General features: G+C 38.8%; 1 protein-coding gene across 1 annotated transcript; it reads left to right on the top strand.

Moving 5' to 3' along the window:
- Nucleotides 1-11,427: 11,427 nt before the first annotated feature.
- Nucleotides 11,428-20,362, top strand: LOC149843035 (MACPF domain-containing protein At4g24290-like). The gene is made up of 7 exons (XM_089999550.1): nt 11,428-11,786; nt 17,435-17,673; nt 17,852-18,053; nt 18,135-18,212; nt 18,352-18,532; nt 19,122-19,294; nt 19,428-20,362. Exons 1-7 carry the CDS (start codon nt 11,436-11,438, stop codon nt 20,118-20,120), a joined length of 1,917 nt encoding a protein of 638 aa, XP_089855676.1. The 5' UTR covers nt 11,428-11,435; the 3' UTR covers nt 20,121-20,362.
- The last annotated feature ends 325 nt before the right edge of the window (nt 20,363-20,687 follow it).

Raw genomic sequence — 20,687 nt, 5'->3', positions numbered from 1 at the left:
TAACACGTTATACTTGCCCACCTCATAATGATGATGGAGAACACGTTATTGTGACTGACAAACTATCGATATTTAAACCACTTGGGAAGGCCTTTGGCAGTTGCCGATCAAGACTCATGGAAGTTCGAGAGCAAGACGCATCACAAATCTATATCTTTTTTAATTGCTCAGAGATCGACCCCTACATCGAGTAAGTATACATAATATGTTACACTTAATTCTCTATGTACATGTTTTGGTAATATAATTATTTGTTAAATGCAGACGATTTGATCTAGAGTTGCGAAGAGAACTTTCACATCTAACTGATTCAGAATTACAAAAAGAACATGAAAATAAGTTTGTGGCATGGATGAAAGAATTGGTAAGGACGATGACATGTATTCTTTTTGTGTGAACAACAATATGTTACTTAATTGGTCGTGTTTATAGTCATTGTTTATACTTGTAGGTCTGCCATGATAATGTTAATGATCAAAGAATATGTGATTTATAAAATGGTCAGACCAAAGTTGTGCAATGTTACAATGGATACATCGTAAATGGTTATCGATTTCACACAAAAGACTACGGTACAAACAAGTCAACGATGAATAGTGGTTTGTGTGTTCAGGGTAGTAGTTACGGTGAAAATAAACTTGACTACTATGGTGTTATAGAAGAAATAATGAAGTTTACTTACTTAGGCATAAATAACAGGTTAACTTTATTCAAGTGTCATTGGTTTGATCTCACAACAACAAGAGTCGACAAAGTGTCAGGCATTGTGGAGGTGAATCATAAATCAAGGTTTGAAACATATGAATAATTCATATTAGCATCGCAAGCTCAACAAGTTTACTATACTTCATATCCGAATACAAGGAAGTTAGATAAAAATGAATGTTGGGCGGTTTGCAAGGTGAAGTTTATATCGACAGCCGATTGTTAATGTGTATCAATTCATGTGTAATGCGAGGTTCGAGCAGCAAGAAGTAATATGAAAAATTAGGAAGTCACTACTGCAACATCTTCCAAGACCGGTCGTGCAATGGAAAGAGTACCCGACGGAGGTGTTGGACAGATTAATGTCCTCATTCATGGTATGCAATCGTTTATCATAACTAATGTGTTTCATATTTAAAATTTTTTTATACTCATGTGTGATAACTTTTTGAAAGTATTTGTAGGCTTCTCATCGCTTTGCTACTGCGAACGAGGAGAAAGATGCGAGAGTAGTGTGGCAAAAGGTGGTTGTCAATCGATTTGTCGACATGCTGCACAATATGAAGACTGTCACACTACCCTCGCGTAGAAGGGCCATAGGCTGCCATAATATGAAGACTGTCCCACTATGCAGACTGTCACACTACAATATGAAGACTACCATAAAAAAAGCAACTGGTGGGATAGATGATCCACTGTGGCAACGCAAACCCCAACCTTGGGAAAACCTTAAAAAATTCTGGGAAGTTTTTTTTCGAAAGAGTTTTACGGTAATCAGCGAAAAGCAAGGGAAAAAGGGTAACTAGGTAACAAGGCCGCAAGTCTGAGCGGACCACAGGTAAGTAATGCATACATGCTTATCATACAAAAGTAAACATGAATCTCCAGTTTAAAGAGGTATACAACCCTTCAGTTTAAAAATTACAAAAAGAGACAAAGTACTACAAGTCTGTCAAAAACAAAGGGACAACAACCCCTCAAAACCCAAACCAAACAGGAGCAGGATCTGCAGCTAAGTGTGGGTCCTCAAGCCTCCACTGTGTGTCGTCGCATCGTTGTTGTACCTATTCATCACCTGCATCCCCATAAAATGGGGTCAGTACTCTTGCGAGGTGGTGAAGAATCAATACCAACATATCTCATTTCTTTAAGAAAAAACAAGAAGCAATAATGTGAACCAGGTGAACAACAAATATATGTGTCTGTGTCAGGTAAGTACATGTGTAATAAGTGCTAACAAAGTAAAACAGGTAACATAACTGAGCAACTACAAAATATAAGCAACTAAGGAAAAGTAAAGGAATGTAACAGGTACTGAAACAGTAAAACAAGTAAAGCAACAAGTACAGTACGTCAGCTGTGATGGGTTAGTCCTAGTCCTTAAGTTCTTCTTATTACTCCTTCGGGTACGCGAAGAAACCTCACATTCTGTTAGTCATGCACCTGACGTCTGTTATTCAAATTATAAGGTGGTAACCGGGGATGCTACAGACCGAGTAAACCTTATGCGAGCAACACACAACTGAGAGAAACTCTTGCATAGGTAAGAATTATAATTCGTACTACTGTAGTAGTGAGGTCCTAAAAAGGTAACCTCGACCTCCCTGACTCCGAGTGACTGGAGGTCAAAGGATGTTACCGCTCCTATCAAAACAAGTGTCGTAATAATGATAAGTCACTCAGGGTTGTACCATCCACCCTCTCCAAGGTGAACAGTCTGTGAATGGGGCGAAGCAGGTTTATCTTTCTTAGGCTCATAATTCAGTCATACCTCCTTTTGAGGTATTTATGCCTCGTGGTCCCCACGGGGTACGCAAACGAGGACTTAGCCTGCCATCCACGTGCTCAGCCTCACACTGCTAACAAGAGCACATCGCTCGTGAAAGCAATCATAACACCATATTATTCTCTTTCATAATTAGGGTATAGTCATAAGTGAGTTCGCTCACGAACAGAGGGCCATCACCCAGAGACTCCAACAGAGTCCAAACCATAACAGTGCTACTCATACCCACTGGTGTTCAAGTTTTTGTGTGTCAATCTTTTCATTACATGAATAAGGTGCACTTCATGCACTCATCAATGCCTCAAGCATGAGTCTCACAATGTACCAGTTGAGGTACACACTAAACAGTACGAGTGTCAAGATTTGCTACGTGCAAGGTGCGAACTAAGTACCACATGATCTCGAGTTAATCGCACAATATACGAAACAGAGGCATGATACAAATGCATAACTGAGAAACATAATGCAATTACATGATAATGTGCGTGCGAGTGTACAATTCCATAATTACATAATATAAACATATTTGCAAGTTCATTAAGTTGGAAAAGGTATTGCAAGCCTTTACCATTCAAGTAGTCAGAACCACGATGTCATAATTTTGGCAATTCTTATGCAGAGAGGCCACTCACATTGAAAATTTTCATGATCTTGGTCCATTCAAGTGCTGAGATGGAAATCTAAGTGATTCCCATACATATGTGACTCACCTCATCGTTACACGGTGTGTCACCGCTCCTGCGGAAGAACCAATGCATTTAAAATCACAAAAGTAGGTGTAAGCATTTCACCTTTCTAGGTTACGTAGTTTGACACACTTACGTGTCAAGGATGGAATCTAGGACATTCCCAACTTATGGGAATAACATTAGCATTTCCACGGTTTTGGGTGCCACGCCTACGGACTTGATACAAAGGTATGACACATCGTCTATAACTGTAACCAACGTAGGGCTTTATATACATGTGGTTCGCAACAGTGCTCATCTGAATACACATATTAACGATTGAAACAGAAACTAAGGAAGGTACGGGGTTTATTACAACTTCATAGTTAAAATTTGGGCCATCTGACTGGACAATTACAAGGTATAACACCTACATGGCACAAACTCACACTGGAGTCTAAGGGTTATCGCGAAAAACACTGGGACAAAATACAAAGGTGCCATGTGTCCGACTAGTTTCCCATAGGTAGCCGACCCACATCGTCCACCCTATACTTTATATATATATATATATATACACACTTAAACATATACATATTATCTACACATTATACATGTATATGCATACATATACATGTGTGTGTTAGCCGATTGCTCGCATCCGCATCCACATACATAGTGCCCTAATCGGCTAGCAAAATAAATACAGGGAAGAAGGGAGTTCAGGTCTGGTGATTTAGACCAGACCATGGTCTAAGTTACGTCATAACTCACTTGTCCAATCTCGGACCAGGTAGTTGCGACGATAACAACCAACGGGAAGGTATGATACCCGAATAGGGACTGCACCCAGTAGCCTACTGCTGCGCCCGGGTGCTCCCAGAAATGTCAAGCTGGTGTAGGTCTGGTCCTCTGGACCAGACCGTGGGTGTACATGGGTTCTGGTCAGACCAGATGTCTCAATAGGGCAAGGTAAACCCGAATCTGGGCTACCAAAGGCGGCAAATCACATGGGAGGCGTCGCAGCGCCAAGGTAAGGTGTAAGGGTTTGTCATAGGTCTGGTCCTCTGGACCAGACCGTGCTGCCAACCAACCACATAGGTCTGAACCCTAGGTTCAAACCAGAGCTAAAGGGGTAGTCTGGGTGGCTCAAGTGCCTAGCACCCGACAGCTCGCACTAAACAAAAACTGGGTCAGGCCTAACACGCTGCAACCTGGAGTGGGTCTGGGCCCCTAGTCCAGACCACATGGTCTGACACGACACTGGTCTGAACAGTGGTTCAGACCAGTCACCCAGACCAAAACACAAGCCCTGAAACTGGGCTACCCTCATGTGCAACTGATAACCCGGAGGGTGCCATAGTGCCAAAAAAATAAATAAATAAATATTTTCAAGGGTTTGGTCATTGGGTCTGGTCTGTTGGACCTGACCACCCGACCACCCAGACCTAAGAGTCTGAGCCCGTGGGCTCGGACCAACCTGCCCAAAAGGGTCGGGAGTCTGCTATAGGCTCGCCCAACCGGCTGGACCATCCGGTGCCTTTGGTACCCGGTGGTCGACCACACGCCAAACCCCAAAAGAAACATGATAAAAAAAAAGTTTTATGAGGCCTTCCATGGCCAAAGAAACGGGGTGTCTCTGGTCGAGCCTTGCTCGGACCAGGGAGCACCTAGTAGGTCTGTCCCACTAGGGGACAGTCTAAACGAAAAGAAAAAAAGAAAATGAGTGCAGTAATCATTGACTAACCGAAACCCATTTCGGAGGGTGTTAGTGTGCGTGTGAAATTGTGGTTATGAACATGCATCTCAACAAGATCTTGATAAGGCTACAACAACAAAAAGAAAGGAATAAAAACGTGAGCAAAGCCAACATACTACGGTTGGTTGAACATCCTCGTTTTTCATGGGCTGGAAAGAGGAATGCTTCAAAAAAAAAAATAGACCCTCTAACTCCACCAAAAGACGTGCATGCAAGGATGCCATCGACCCCTTGGCTTCATGTACCAATACATATTTACAAGTATACATGAATTTCTCTTTTCTTTTCCAGCAAGAAACGAGTATGAAGAAAAGAAAGAAGAAGAAAAAATGTATTGAAGCTTCACCTTGAATGCTTGGAAGAGGGATGTCTCAGTTGCAAGGGCTCTTTCTCAAGGGTGGTTGAGCGACACCTCACGGCTAAGGAAGGAGAAGAGTGAGGATGGGAGAGAGAGAGTGTGAGAGAAAGAAAGTCTAGCAGAAAAAGTCGCCCCTTTTGGGCTCTCATTTTTTTCCAAAAGTGGTTTTAAGGAGGTAGGTGGGAGTACAGACGGTGGAGATTGGCTTCACCAAGATGAAGGGCTGGAAGTGGGTCACGGTTTCCCACAACCGCCTAGCTCCTCCATTCAGCTCCAAGGATTTGAAATGGCCTTTATAATTTGCAAGGGTGCCATGGGGCTTCTGCCCCATGCACCCAATGAGGCGTCACCAACCTCATAATGACCTTTCCCTTGGGAAGAGTCATTGGGATACAATGTTTATTAATACAATAAATACATACCGATGTCGCTCTCACCTTCTTTGATACAAAATCTCTCGTGCTCTTACATTTATGTGTTTCAACAAACACATCCTTGTAAGGCACAATGTCTCTTTTTTTTGTTTCTTGCAATGTTAAATGATAAAAAAATAATTAATAAGTATGCAAAAATACTTACAAATTTGACAATATATATATTGATGAGTTACCATTTTCTTCTGGTGGCTCCCAAAAGTCCTAGATCCACCTGTGTGTAGATGAACATCGGGCATTTTCGCTCGATTTTGTGCAGCCTTTGCTGAGCAATTTCAAAATTCATTGCTCGCCCACTTGTCGCACATGCCCTCCCAATAATCTCTCCTGATAGTAGAAGGCCTATGACCCTTCCACTGTAGTGGATGTAAGGTCCACAATAATTTTGCAGTAACATTATGCAGAATGTTGTGGTGAATGGTAATTTCTTGTTTGAAATCGTGAACTTTTCATTTGGTACCTTTGCAAGAACACGAAGTTGGAAATCACATAAGTTTAATGTAAATAGCAATTGAGGAAAATTTATGACTAGTTAACCTCTGAAATTTTAAGTGCAAGTTTATAATACGTATATTTGGGTTGTCCCCAAATTTGAGACCTAAACGACTAAAAAACCCCGTCAGTGCATGTGATTTACGGGAGATCGCCCAACAAATTAACGAGGGCCTAAACGAGAGCCATTTCGTATGAAGAAGAGATTTTCCTCTTGGATAGACTGTGGTAAGATAATTATGTTAAAGATTTAAAATAAGAATAATATTTATGATGTAGATCATTTGAATCTTACTTAATAAAAATAATTATAAAATATTCTTTTTTTTTAGTTGGTCGAGGGTCGACCAAGCCCATGGTCGACCACTCAGGTCTATCATGGGACGATTTTAGCCATGTGACCAGCTGGTCAAGTTGACCAGCTGGGAGGGTGGCAGATTAGTAATATATGTGTGGGCCGGATTTCAAAGGGAGGGCCACGATTGGCCCTACCAAAAAAAAAATATAATAAAAGGTAAATTGAATTTAAGAAGAGGGGGTTGACTTTCCCTTTATGAATGGCGCATGGAGGCACCATCATGACGTTGGGAGGGGCCATCAGCCTTGTGATTCAGTTACTATAAATTACGTTATCATAAACATTGTAATTCTTAATTATTAATTTATATTCTAATCATTACTTTGTAGGAGTCATACGAGCAACAAATGGTAGAGCGATATGGCGATGACTCCACTCAGCATCTGTCTTTTGATCCTGCAGCATGAGTGACTGCAACCGGTGAACCAAAAAAGGGTCGTGTGTTTGGGTTTGGGAGTAACATGAACACCACAACAGTCGTTGCCTCCTACAGCCATGGCTCTCAGAGTTCTCCCACCAGCATACTCTCCCAACGTTCGATTGACCCTGCTATGTCTTGGGATGGTGTCTGTCAACGTCTTGAGGATAAAATGCAGTACTTTTTAAATGAAGTCATTCCCAACATTGTCCATAATGAGTTGTATAATTTTTTTCGGGACAGAAAAACTTCATCTGCATTCAACATGAGCTCTGGTGCCCGTCAGGTATAAAGATTTATGTCATTTGTTTCATGTCATTAGATTTCAAGCTAGTATATGCATGATTGAATACATATATTCATGATTGCCTCACTACGAATTTTTTTGACACCTTTAGAACACACATATGCATGATTGGTTCACTATACAATTGTTATGACACCCTTATAACACATATACGCATGATTGAATCACTATGAAAGTTTTTTTACAACCTTACAACACATATATGCATGATTTCATCACTATAAATTTTTTTAGTGCCTTATAGAACATGATATGCATGATCGAATCACTATGATAGTTTTTTGACAACCTTAGAATACATACAAGCATGCTTTCATCACTATAACAACCTTAGAACACATATAAGCCTGATATTATCACATATGAAAGTTTTTTAATGCCTCATAACACATATATGCATGATTGAATCACTATAAATTTTTTTGACTGCCTTAGAACATGATATGTATGATTGAATCACATATAAAGTTTTTTGACTGCCTTAGAACACATATGAGCATGATTGAATCGCTATGAAAGTTTTTTGACTGCCTTATAACACATATGAGCATAATATTAGCATATATGAAAGTTTTTTGACTGCCTTATAACACATATATGCATGATTGAATCAATATAAAAGTTTTTGGACAACCTTAGAACACATATATGCATGATTAAATCAATATGAAAGTTTTTTTATAACCTTAGAACACATATATGCATGATTGAATCACTATAAAAGTTTTTTTACAACCTTAGAACACATACAAACATGCTTTCATCACTATAAAATTGTTTTACTGCCTTAGAACACACATATGCATGATTGAATTACTATAAATTATTTCTTAGAACACATATGTGCATGATTGAATCAATATGAAAGTTTTTTTACTGCTTCATAACACATATGAGCATGTTTGAATCACTATGAAAGTTTTTTGACAACCTTAGAACAAGTATAACCATGATTTCATCACCATGAAAGTTTTTTGACTGCCTTGTAACATATATATGCATGATTGTGATACGTAACACATTTATTTGACAGCCTTATAAACCATATATGCATGCGTGAATCACTGTGACATTCTTTGATAACCTTAGAACACATATCTGCATGATTGAATCACTATAATTTTTTTTTCCAGTCTTAAAAAATATATCTGAATTCTATTGATGTCCTTCAGTTTATTGCTAGTCTATGTGTCATTCAGTCATTTACTTTGTTGCATTAGATTAGGTGCATTGCATATAATTTATTTCATTATATTTTGTTTATAAATACTAACATTTTGGTTCTCTTGCAGAATGTTGGAGATAATCAACGTAGAGGAGCTGATGGAGGCATGGAGGGAGGGGCATATCGAGAAAATGAAGAGGATGATGCCCCGAATCTTGGCGAGGATTAGATTCATGTGTTTAATTTGTTTAACATACTTGTAACTAATTATAACTTGGCAAGGACTGTATTTGGTTATTAAAATTGTTTAACTTAGAACTTGTGTTAAATTTGTTTCACCTGTATATGTATTTTTTATACTTTTTATGTGTATTTTATTTTTTATAAGCAGGTTACATGAATTGTATAACGAGAAATTTTTCTCGAGTTTCATATTTCATTTTTTTTTTAGATTTTTTTTAAAAATTAGCGACGGATCTATCCATCGCTAATCCATCACCAATTTAAATCAATCGATGACTTGTGATGAAATTTAAGCCATCATTAATGTCAGCCGCCAAATTGGCAACATACATTAGCGACATATACATATTCTTCATTACAGTTTAGCGATGGATTAACGACGGACATGATCTGCTACTAAGCCATCGCCAATTAGCGACAGATAAATTCTGTCGTAGTTTAGCAACTAGGATTATGCGACGGACGCTATCCGTCGCTAATCCGTTGCTAAACACGTTAGTGACAAATTTTGCGACGGATAGCGTCTGTCGTTAATACTCATTTTTCTTGTAGTGAAACTAATATGAACCGAGAATTTTTATACATTTTTTTACAAATGTTACCCTGCAGATGCATTCAGCACGGTCTATTTCCTTGGAATCTAACTATTGGATCATCATAATCAGATCAAGAAATGTGATTTTGTGTGTTTGTATATTTATAAACAATTCGAGTCATTGATTTTTAAGTCTTAAAAGATTCTTTTTATACATCGTAATCAGATTATCTAAGGGTATATTTCTATAAAACCAAGCATCTAGATCACATTCATACCGTGAAATTTAAAAAAAAACAAAAAAAACTATAAAAATCTTGGTGCATACCCGCTTACACATTGTGCTAGTTTATATATATATATATATATATGGTCACTAGAATATGTTAACGGTAAATATGGGAACTGTAGCATGAATTAGATATTTTAGATATTTTTGTTTGCAAATCCAACATTGTAGATGCATTCAGCGTGGTCCATTTGCTAGTAATAGACAGTTCAACCATGTATTTTGGATGAAAAAAATGTGATCTTTGGATGCTTGAATGTTTATAAAAAATCTGAGTATTGATTTTTAAACCTTAAAAGATTCTTCTTATGCATCATAATTGGATGATCCAAGAGTTTATTTCTATAAAAACCAAGCATCTAGATCACATTTGTAAGAAAAAATTTAAGAAAATAAAAATAAAATAACCCATGAATATCTTAGTTCATACTCTAGTTCACATATTTTTGGTTAATATATATATATATATATATATATATATATATATATATAGAAGGGGGTAACATTGAACTCCCTTCCGTCGAACAATGCATCAAAGGCATGCTGGGCATTGATCTCGGAGAAAAAACAGCCTTTAGCAACAGTTAACATGAAAAAAAATTGCCACTGCTCGTGCAATCAACAGTTATCATATTCTATAGAGAGAGTTACTAGAATATGAGAGCTAGAAATATGGCGATTTCCAACACCTTTTTAGCAAATCCATGTGGGTGGGATAGGCATGGTGAATTTACTAAGAATCAACAATTGGATTGGTATTTTTATGAAAAATGTGATTTTTGAATGCTTGAATATTAATGAAGATTATGAGCTCTTGATTTTTGAATCAACCATTGGATAGTGCAAAAAAAAAAACTTATCTAAGCCAATCTGATCCCTAGATGCATTGGGTTTGTTAGGGATTACATCTTCAATTGTACCATTTTGGCTCAAAAGCATGCTTTTTTGAGTTATAAAATTTTAAGCCGTTGAGTTTTTTAATACTTAGAAACAACCATGTAGATCATCAGGCTAGATTCACAAAAAATATAATTAAGAAACAAATAAATATTTACTAGATCTTACGTGCTGACAGCTCATGGCATCTGGACCGTCCAACTTAATTGGAAAGCCTGTCAAATATTTTGCCGATGACATTGACTATGAGTCCATGACAAAGCAGACGTTGAATCGCAATAACCGAAACTTTAGTCGGTTTCTGGGAATTCAAAAGGAAAGAAATTTCCTGGAAATTTCTAGTTACGAAGCATTGATGGAGAGTCAATCGTCGTTATCCGTCAAGTTTTGAACGTTTTGACCACAAGTAGGAGATCCCCATCATTCCCTCTGTTCCGCTCCGCCGGAACTATGGGTGTCAACAGGTCGGGTTTCGTTGGGACCCAGGTAAAACCAGATTTGGATCAGATTTTTTTTTGTATGGTATCGGTTCGGACTCAGGTTTAATCAGTTCTAATATAAGATAAACTATACCCAGTACCCCGGATCAGATAAGAACTACATGAACCAGACCCTGTTCATACCCGATCAAATAATATTTTTATCATTTTTGCATTGAAAATTGAGGGTCATAATCGAAATTCAGGTCGGGTCTGGGTCTGGTATAAAATTTCATAAACTAGGTTCATATATTAATCGGATCTTCAGGTCTGGACCTGAGTTTTAACCAGATCTTCTTATTTGTCACTATACTCGAATCCTATAATAGGATTTGGTCCGGGTCGGATGCGGGTAAACCAGACCCGTTGAGACACCCAAAGCCGGAACAAAGCAAATGCTTTTACGTCTCCCGCGGTCCTACGTACCTGACATTTCTAGTAGGTCTCGTTACTTTCCTCTATTTCCCGTTCTGCCCTCAGTCAAACCCTCAAGCAATCTAAAAAACTCTCCCCACCGCCATCAACAAAAAAAACCCTTCTATATGAAAACCCTCCCTCTCTTGCTCCTGCTAGTCCCTCTCTCTCTCTCTCTCTCTGTGGCTGGTCGGAGATCGGATCGTAGTGGCCGGAAACGGATGAGTCTGCCCGGAGAGGGAGTCGCCGCGCGGGCGGTGGGGGCGCTGGGGCGGGGGTTCGACCTGACGAGCGATTTCCGGCTGAAGTACTCCAAGGGGACGGCCTCCGGCGACGGGAGGCTCGTGGAGTTGGACGAGAGGAGCGTCCGAGACGTCAAGATCCCCGGAGGGGGCGGCATCCCAGCCGTTCCCAGGGATATCGGTTGCGATAAAGGTGATCGGATCCGGTTCAGGTCCGACGTCCTCGAGTTCAATCAAGTGAGTGTGTTCCTCCTCTCCTTCCTTTAAAAATCATGTTATCCGGTGGAAATGAGATCTAATTCCATCAAAATCCCCCCCTCCCCCCACCCCTTTTTGTTTGAGAAGGATGTTGATGGAATTGGATCCCGTTTCCTCGATTCCAAACACGGCATAGGGATTCGCGTTTGTGCGTTATCTTCCTTTCTCGGTAGGAACTCCTCCTCCCCCGGCGACTGGGCGGATTCAAGCGATGTCTAGGGGTATTTTCGTCTTTTTTGGCTATCGGGACGATTTCGTCTCCATCCGGCTGCCCGAAATACTCGGCCGAGGAAGGCGAATCCCGATTGCCGGTGGAACATCGTCGTGTAGGGGTAATTTAGTCATTAAAGTTGTCAAATTTTGGACGGTTTGACGTGGAAACTTCCGCCTTTTTTTCAACAAAATCAATATCGAAGCGCTGATGACATTGGATGTTCGATAGTAAATGACTCCCCTCTATAATGACCGAGGCGGTTGACCATATTCCGTATCCAATCGCTCCTGTCACGAAATTAACCCCGCCATTTTCAATAATGACGGATATATCCGATTTCTGAACGCGTCATCATCCGTCGTTTTTGGTTTTTCACCTGACGAAACTATCCCCGCATGATTTCATTAATTGACAGAAATATCCTAGTATGACGAAGAAAGCCTTGCTGGATTTTTCTCTATACGACAAAAAATAGTCCTCCCTACGCGTCTTTAATTGTTCTCCAACACGATCCTGGCCTTCAATTCTTCCTTGGGATTCGTGGCGGCAAGACCAAAGAAGAAACTGGGTTTGTTTGTTTTTGGGTGGTGACTTCAGTTTCACATACGGTTGGATTTAGGGGTAGGCTCAGCCAACAAGAATTTGGGCTCAGTGTTTTTTTGGTGGAATTGGTTGTGTACTTTGAGAGCAATTCCTCTTGGTGGGTCGGGGGTAGTGGCTTCTCGTTGGCCTACCAACCAACTCTATTATGGCACACAATAATAGCTTATGATGCAACCCCATCTGGTCAATTTTGGTTTCGTTCGGAAGCGAACATATGGGTGAAAGAGGCCGTGCGCAAACACGGTCTTTTCCAACAAAAACTTTGAAAACCAAAGAAACAGATTAACCTCTTCGGCAGAAACCTCGTGTTTGTTTCGTTGATATCATCTAGAACATGAAAATTTTATATTTATATAAAGGTACTTTTCTAATATGGATTCAGACTTTCTCGGATATTGGGTATGAGTTGAATGTTGGATCCAAACGCGTGGTTACTGTACCCTTGACTTGGTTTTCGAAGAAAATATTCTCACGTTTTACCTCGAATTAAACCCACGTATGTCATTTCCTAATCTCTCTCTCTCTCTCTTTTTTGATTGAAATTTTCCCCAATCTCTCTCTCTCTTCTAGGTGACGGGGGCCTATAACCAAATTTGCATACAAGTTTGAAAAAGACATCTACACCCAGCTAAACTTTTGTGTCATTTTCAAAAGTTTCTAAAGAAAAATATTTACGTACACCAATGCTCCACATCCCTCCTTTTATAAGTAGTATAGATATAGATATAAATATAGCGGCATAGAAAAGATTTTTTTATATTCATTTACACATCTTTTAACGATTTTTTGCCGTTTCACATATTGCTAATATATGATCAAAACGGGTCTACGGTAAAAACCGGATGACGACTTAGCTTGGCCTGGTCCATGGAGAAAACAGATACGCATATGGATATGGATCACAGAATGTCCTTGCTATCCATTTTCAGGAGTGTTGGACCCTCACGATACTTTCCATAGAGAAAACAGGTCGGATGTGGATGTGTCATGCTATACCCAACTAGATATGGATAATGGAGGTTGCAATCAAATGCAAACCAGATTCAGATCCAATTTATGGATTATACTTTAAAGAGGCCATGAAATAGAATCTTAACCGTAAGTAGGTAGGGTATGGATGCTCTAATCGGGTATGGATTCCCATGTAGGTCGGCCCTGATATAGCAGACCCGCAACAGGTTGAATGTGTGGATCACCCCAACCCAACAAATATGTGGCCCTTCTGCCCTTCTATTTTGCCCCATGGCTTTGATATGATATGGAGAAAAAATATTTTCACTGTAAATACGTGGGATTTTTGCCTCCTTATGTATGGATAAACTGTGCCTGAATGATTGCAAAAAAACAATTTCTAGAATCAGAAACAAGATCCTAATGGTAGCAAAAACCAAATGGTGGGGAGCTCATTTTAGCTGTCCTTGTCCTTGACAATACTTTGAAAGCATTTTCTGTTAATTAAAAGCAAAAGAAGAGAAAAAGGGAACTTGGTGGGTCATCTCCTTGGCAAATTGTGATTAATTAATTACCTGTTTTTCTTTTTAAATAATGTGCTTCGTTCCTTTTCTTCCTAAGTTGGTTGCTTGCGTACGGGCTTATAATTTGAATAGTCTTTTGCAATATTCATGATAGTAGCCACTAAACTTGAATAATGTCCTTGGAGTATATGCATGTTTATAACTTTTTTTTTGGAGATATATCACTTTATAACTTTTACTTGTAAGGAGGAAATTGGTACTTGATGCAGATAGTGTAAGATTACTAAGTGTATTTAATGATGAGCAAAATCTTTAGCTTAAACGTTTAATTCATCTTAAAAGCAAGCAATAAAAGATAAAATAAATAAATAGATAATTAACTGTTTCTTTTTAAATTGTTAGTTTGTATTCTATGATGAAAGTTGTTGGGAATAATTGTAATTTCATCGTAGGGAGTGTTTTTATGCCTTTAGTGATTAAAACCACATTTTGGTCTTTTTGAGAATTCAACGGAAATGCCATCAAGAGATTGCTTGGGAAATGGAATGGTATGTTGTTTCAAAAATGTCCGACAGCCTGGAGCCGACCATTACAATTATTGGCATCTGTTTGTCTCTTAGATTTATAGAGAGCAACAATCAATTTGGATATTGTGATCTGTAAAGCAATCCACAAAGTTGAGAAAAGGCTATGAGTACCAAAAATTTCTGTTCTTTATTGATAGTATTTTTTTGGAAAAGTTTTTTCTTTTCTTTTCAAAAAGCATTCTTTATTGATAGTTTCTTGTCTTTTTCTCTGCAAAACTTTCTGGCTGTAGAGAGGCCATTGGTTAAATGAGAGGAGAAGCACACACACACTAGAATATTTTAACTGGAAATATGTGAACCTGAGTGTGAACTAGGCATTTCCAACACTTTTTTTTGCAAATCCAACCTGAGTAACTCCTAAACCGTCTTAAACAGCTTCAAGGGATATATTTTTGGGTGTTTGCTTAATCCGAACTCATAGATGCATTCTCTATAACTTAGTAGAAAACACGTATTAGATTAGGCATTTTTTCTGTATTTAGATGCATATTTAGTGCGATCGAAAATCGAAGGTTCATATTGCACCAAAACTTGGTGAAATAAAAATCACTGTTTATCATTGAATAAATACGATCCAAAATGATGAACGCATCTATAGGTTAGGATTAAGCAGAAAATGAATAGAACTTTGTTTTTTAGAATCCTTTAGGAAGGTTTAGGAGCTACACATTACTCTCTCTCTCTCTCTATCTATCTATCTATCTATATATATATATATATATATATATATATATATATATATATATATATATATATATATATATATATATACAACAACAACAACAACTACAACTACAACTACGCCTTCATCCCAAAACAATTGGGGTCGGCGATATGAACCAAAAAAGAAAATCATTATGCGTCTTCCACATGAATCCTTCTCCTCCAATCATTTCTATCCAATGCCATGTCCTCGGTGAGGTTCAAAGCATTCATATCCTTTCCTATCACCTCCATCCATGTCTTCCTAGGCCTACCCCAACCTCTTTTAACTAATATATTTTCCCATTTCTCCATCCTTCTAACTTGAGCATCATTAGGCCTTCGCCGAATATGTCCAAACCACCGTAAATGATTCTCTCTCATCTTATTTTCAATGGGTGCAACGCCTACCTTCTTACGTATCTCCTCGTTCCGAATCTTATCTTTTATTGTATTTCCACACATCCATCTCAGCATACGCATCTCAGCTACACTCATTTTTTGAATATGATGTCTCTTGACAACCCAACATTCCGTACCATATAGTAAAGCGGGCCTAATAGTCGTCCTATAAAACTTTCCCTTCAACCGCAATGGCATTCTACGATCGCACAATACTCCAGTTGCACTTTTCCATTTCATCCACCCAACCTTTATCCTATGATTTACATCTCCATCAATTTCTCCATACTTTTGAATGATAGATCCCAAATATTTGAAACAATCATCCACCGGTATTTTTTGCTCACTAAGCTCCACTACACTCTCATCATTACTTCGTTGCTTACTAAACCGACATTCCATGTATTCTGTCTTACTCTTACTCAACTTAAAACCTCTTGCTTCCAATGTCTGTCTCCATAATTCTAACTTAACATTAACCCCAGCTTTAGACTCATCAATCAAAACAATATCATTAGCAAACAACATACACCACAACACATTTTCTTGAATTGATCTAGTAAGCTCATCCATCACTATAGCAAATAGGAAAGGGCTTAAAGCGAATCCTTGATGTAACCCAACCGTTATAGGAAAATTGGTTGTCACCCCTCTACAAGTGCGGACATTGGTTACTACTCCTTCATACATATCCTTAATTATACTAATGTACTTGAGAGAAACACCTTTCTTCATCATTGTCCACCAGAGAACGTCCCTAGGTACTCTATCGTATGTCTTCTCCAAATCAATAAAAACCATATGCAAATCTTTGTTCCTCTCTCTATTTCTCTCAATAAGTTGTCTAAGAAGATGTATAGCTTCCATAGTTGATCTTCCAGGCATAAAACCAAATTGATTCTCCGATATGACAATCTTCCTCAACCTAGACTCAATCACCCTCTCCCAAAGTTTCATAGTATGACTCATGAGTTTTATACCACGATAGTTTGTGCAATCTTGTATATCACCCTTATTCTTATATAGAGGCACCAAAGTACTCTTCCTCTACTCATTAGGCATCTTATTTGTCCGCCAAATCTTGTTAAAAAGATTTGTCAACCATTCTAAACCTTTCTCTCCCAAGCATTCCCAAGCCTCGATAGGTATACCATCTGGGCCAACTGCCCTTCTTGATTTCATTTTTTTCAAAGCCTCTTCAAATATATATATATATATATATATATATATATATATATTTGCAGAAGTGTGATTTCTATCAACTTGATTTTTTTTATGAGAAGAAAGGCAAACATTCTTATTTTATAAATATTTAACACAACATATACACTGTCAAGATGGAAAGAATTATATCGATGATTCTAAGTGATAAGATATCATTCAGGATGAGATGGTGATTATATCAGATGATTCTCACACATCCCATAGGTAGAAGGCCAACAAGATGGAGATTACACTTGTAGACTAAACACGTCTTGAGGTTCTCCTCCTTGAACACCTCAGGCAGATTACTTGGAGTTCACATTTAGCATCTCGATTTCGGTCCTTTTTGGCTTGTGCACCTTTTTAATTTCTATCAACTTGATGCTTATTCATTCTAACCATTTTCAGCATTTATATGCTCATTCTGTTTTTCACTTGCAGATGTCAGAGTTGCTCAATCAGAAGTTATCCATACAGGGGAAGATCCCTTCTGGATATTTTAATGCAATCTTTGACCTAAGTGGGGCCTGGTTGGATGATGCCACAGAAACTAAATATCTTGCCTTTGATGGTTATTTCATCTCTCTTTACAATCTACACCTAACTGGATCTCCTTTAGTCCTTCGAGACGAGGTCAAAAGGGCTGTTCCATCCACTTGGGACCCTGCTGCTCTTTCAAGGTCCAAATTCTTCATCTTAATTTCTTGTGTTGAAATACATATATCTAGGGAACTGCAATCAATATTGTCATCTTGATCAGTTTTAAAAGAGTGTGCCACACTTTTCTACTTGCATGAAAGTAGTGTAGGATTTCTAGCGTCTGCTTTAAATTTATTGACTTTCTTAGTATGTTCACAGGTTCATCCAATCATATGGTACACACATAATTGTGGGCTTATCTGTGGGAGGCCAGGATTTGGTCTGTGTGAGACAGAGTCCTTCCTCACCCTTTCCACCTGCTGAACTCAAGAAACATTTTGAAAATCTAGGTGATTTTTACTTTTCAGATGGAAGAAGCCTCTCCCCTCTGCACCACAAAATCAGAGAAAGCACTCACAAAGTACTTCTATGCCCTTGTTTTATTTGTCCAAAGAAAATTTTAATTCTTGGAATAGTTGGGTGATTCATGCTCTGTTTCCAGGTTCCTGAGGTATTTAAAAATATCCTGCACTCGAACAGTATGCAACTGGCCAGCTTTTCAGCAACATCAAGCAAGGATGTAAGCTATCATTCCTTTCTCTAGATCAAATGTTTGATATTTAACATGTTAATGGCAAGATTAGCCAGTTATTCAGAATTAAATTGTGAATTATCTTGTATTCTTAGCGGCTAGTTGATGTCCATTTGTTCTTGAACAGGGTGTTACTATTATTTGCTCGAAGAGAGGTGGAAACACATCAAATAGTCATTATACATGGCTACACTCAGTATCAAGCGACCCTGATGCCATTCTCTTTAAGTTTGTCCCAATTACATCTCTTCTAAGTGGAATACCAGGCAGCGGATATCTAAGCCACACAATTAACCTATATCTTCGTTGTAAGTCTTAACCTTCCAAAAGTTCAATATATATAACTCACTGTAAAGTTTTTGAGATGTCTTTGTTCAATGTTATTTTATCCTTTTTTCCTTTCTGGTTTTATCGTTTTCTTTTCATTGCCTTCAAGCCAATCCAGATTGGTTTATTTTTGTGAAAATCTTTCCACCACCATACATACAAACAAGAATCTGAACCTGAACTAGCTTGCAGCAATATTTGTTGTGACTGGTTAATATTTATTTTCACCATTCTTGTTTACCGTCTTGCTGTAGTAAACCAATATTTTTCTGCTTCATTTATGTAAACCTTCTGCCAAAATTAGATAATGCCAGGTAGCTGTGTATCTAAAGGTTTAACCCTCCACTGAAATCCCACTGTCAACTTGCAAAGACATGGCAGAATTGTAGAAAACGTAACTCTGTTTCAAACTATAGCATATTATTCCTATCCTTTTTGTTGAATTTGGATTGCATACTTCATGTATTTCACAAGCTAAATTTCTCCCTTCCATGGAATAGACTTTTAATTCCATGAGAAAAACATGCTATTAGTGTTGATTGTTAGTGACGTTCATTTTTGGATAAACAGACAAACCTGCTCCAGAGGACCTGCGGTATTTCTTGGAGTTCCAGGTTCCCCTGCAATGGGCTCCTGCATACAACGAGCTACCTCTAGGTCTCACACCTCAAATTAGGAAGGCTTCTAGTCCATCCCTACGGTTCAGCTTCATGGGACCAAAGCTTCATGTTAACACTGTTGAGGTACTTTTTATTTCTTCAATTTTATTTGGTCCTCTGTTTCACTACTATTAATCCTTGACAATTGAGATCTCCCATGATTCACATTAACCACATGCAATATAATTAGTCTCACACTCATGCTCTGTATACAAAGGTCACTAGCTGTGGAAAGCCTGTGGTCGGCCTGCGTCTATATCTTGAAGGCAAGAAGTGCAACAGGCTAGCAATCCACGTGCAGCATCTCTCCAGCCTACCTAGCATTCTCAGCTCCACCACCACGTCTGAAGTGCCCCGGTGGCGAGGTTCGGAAGACACAGATATCGAATACTTTGAGCCAGTTAAGTGGAAGCAGTACTCCCATGTTTGCACTGCACCAATCAAGCATGACCCTCAGTGGCTTCGTGGCCCCTCTGGAAGCAGAGAAGGTGTGTTCATTGTAACAGGCGCCCAGCTCCAAGCGCGAAGCAAGCGGTCAAAGAAGGTGCTTCATCTAAGGCTTCTCTTCACATGGTTGCCCAACTGCACAATCCAGAAGGCAATATGGTGCCAGGCTCCTGCAACACTGCACAAGTCGAGCTTCCTGTCAACACTGAGCACAACCTTCACTGCCACAGTAACAAAGGAGCAACCAACTAAACCAGTACTTAACTCTGGAGTCTACCCAGATGGGCCACCAGTGCCAGTGCAGTCCAGGAAGTTGCTGAAGTTTGTGGACACAGCAGAGGTGTTGAGGGGACCTCATGATCCACCTGGACATTGGCTTGTTGTTGGTGCCAAGCTAGTTTTGAACGATCTTGGCAAGATCTCTTTGCATGTAAAGTTTGCTTTGCTTAATTATGCATGTTGAGATTGGTGTCTATTGGTTTGCTTTAGAGGAGTGCGTTTGTGTATCACGTAAACTCTTGTAACAAGATCATGAATTGCATTTTTCTTGGAGTTCATGAACTTGATCACAATTCACGTGATACCCAAACGTACGCTTAATTAGTATTCATAAATTTATGTCAATATTGTCCATTAATTTTTGTATATTATTTCATTTCAATTTTTTCTGATCAATAACAAAGAGTACTCTTGGTTGGATTTAAATTCTAGTAGCCGTTGATAGTGTGAAGCTCTTAAGTTTGTTACGAAGGATAGGAAGATTCTTGTACTTTTTACTCTGATGTGCTAATGATGAACTCTCTCTCTCTCTCTCTCTCTCTCTCTCTATATATATATATATATATATATATATATCATGAAAAGTGGGTCGCCCATGCCTTCATTGCCGGATGTAAGATGCTCGGCCACCAACGGGGCTCCGCTTGTCTGGTAGGAGCAGCTAATGCACGTCACCTTGTATTGGGACGTTGCAAGTTCGAATCCCAATGGTATCGTTGCAAGTTAAAAAAAAAAGACGCTCGGCCAGCCT

This window comes from Nuphar pumila, chromosome 3 (assembly GCF_984573655.1).
Source record: "Nuphar pumila chromosome 3, dmNupPumi1.hap1.1, whole genome shotgun sequence".
NCBI classification, from domain to species: domain Eukaryota; kingdom Viridiplantae; phylum Streptophyta; class Magnoliopsida; order Nymphaeales; family Nymphaeaceae; genus Nuphar; species Nuphar pumila.
This window is presented reverse-complemented; position numbering and strand designations above follow the sequence as displayed.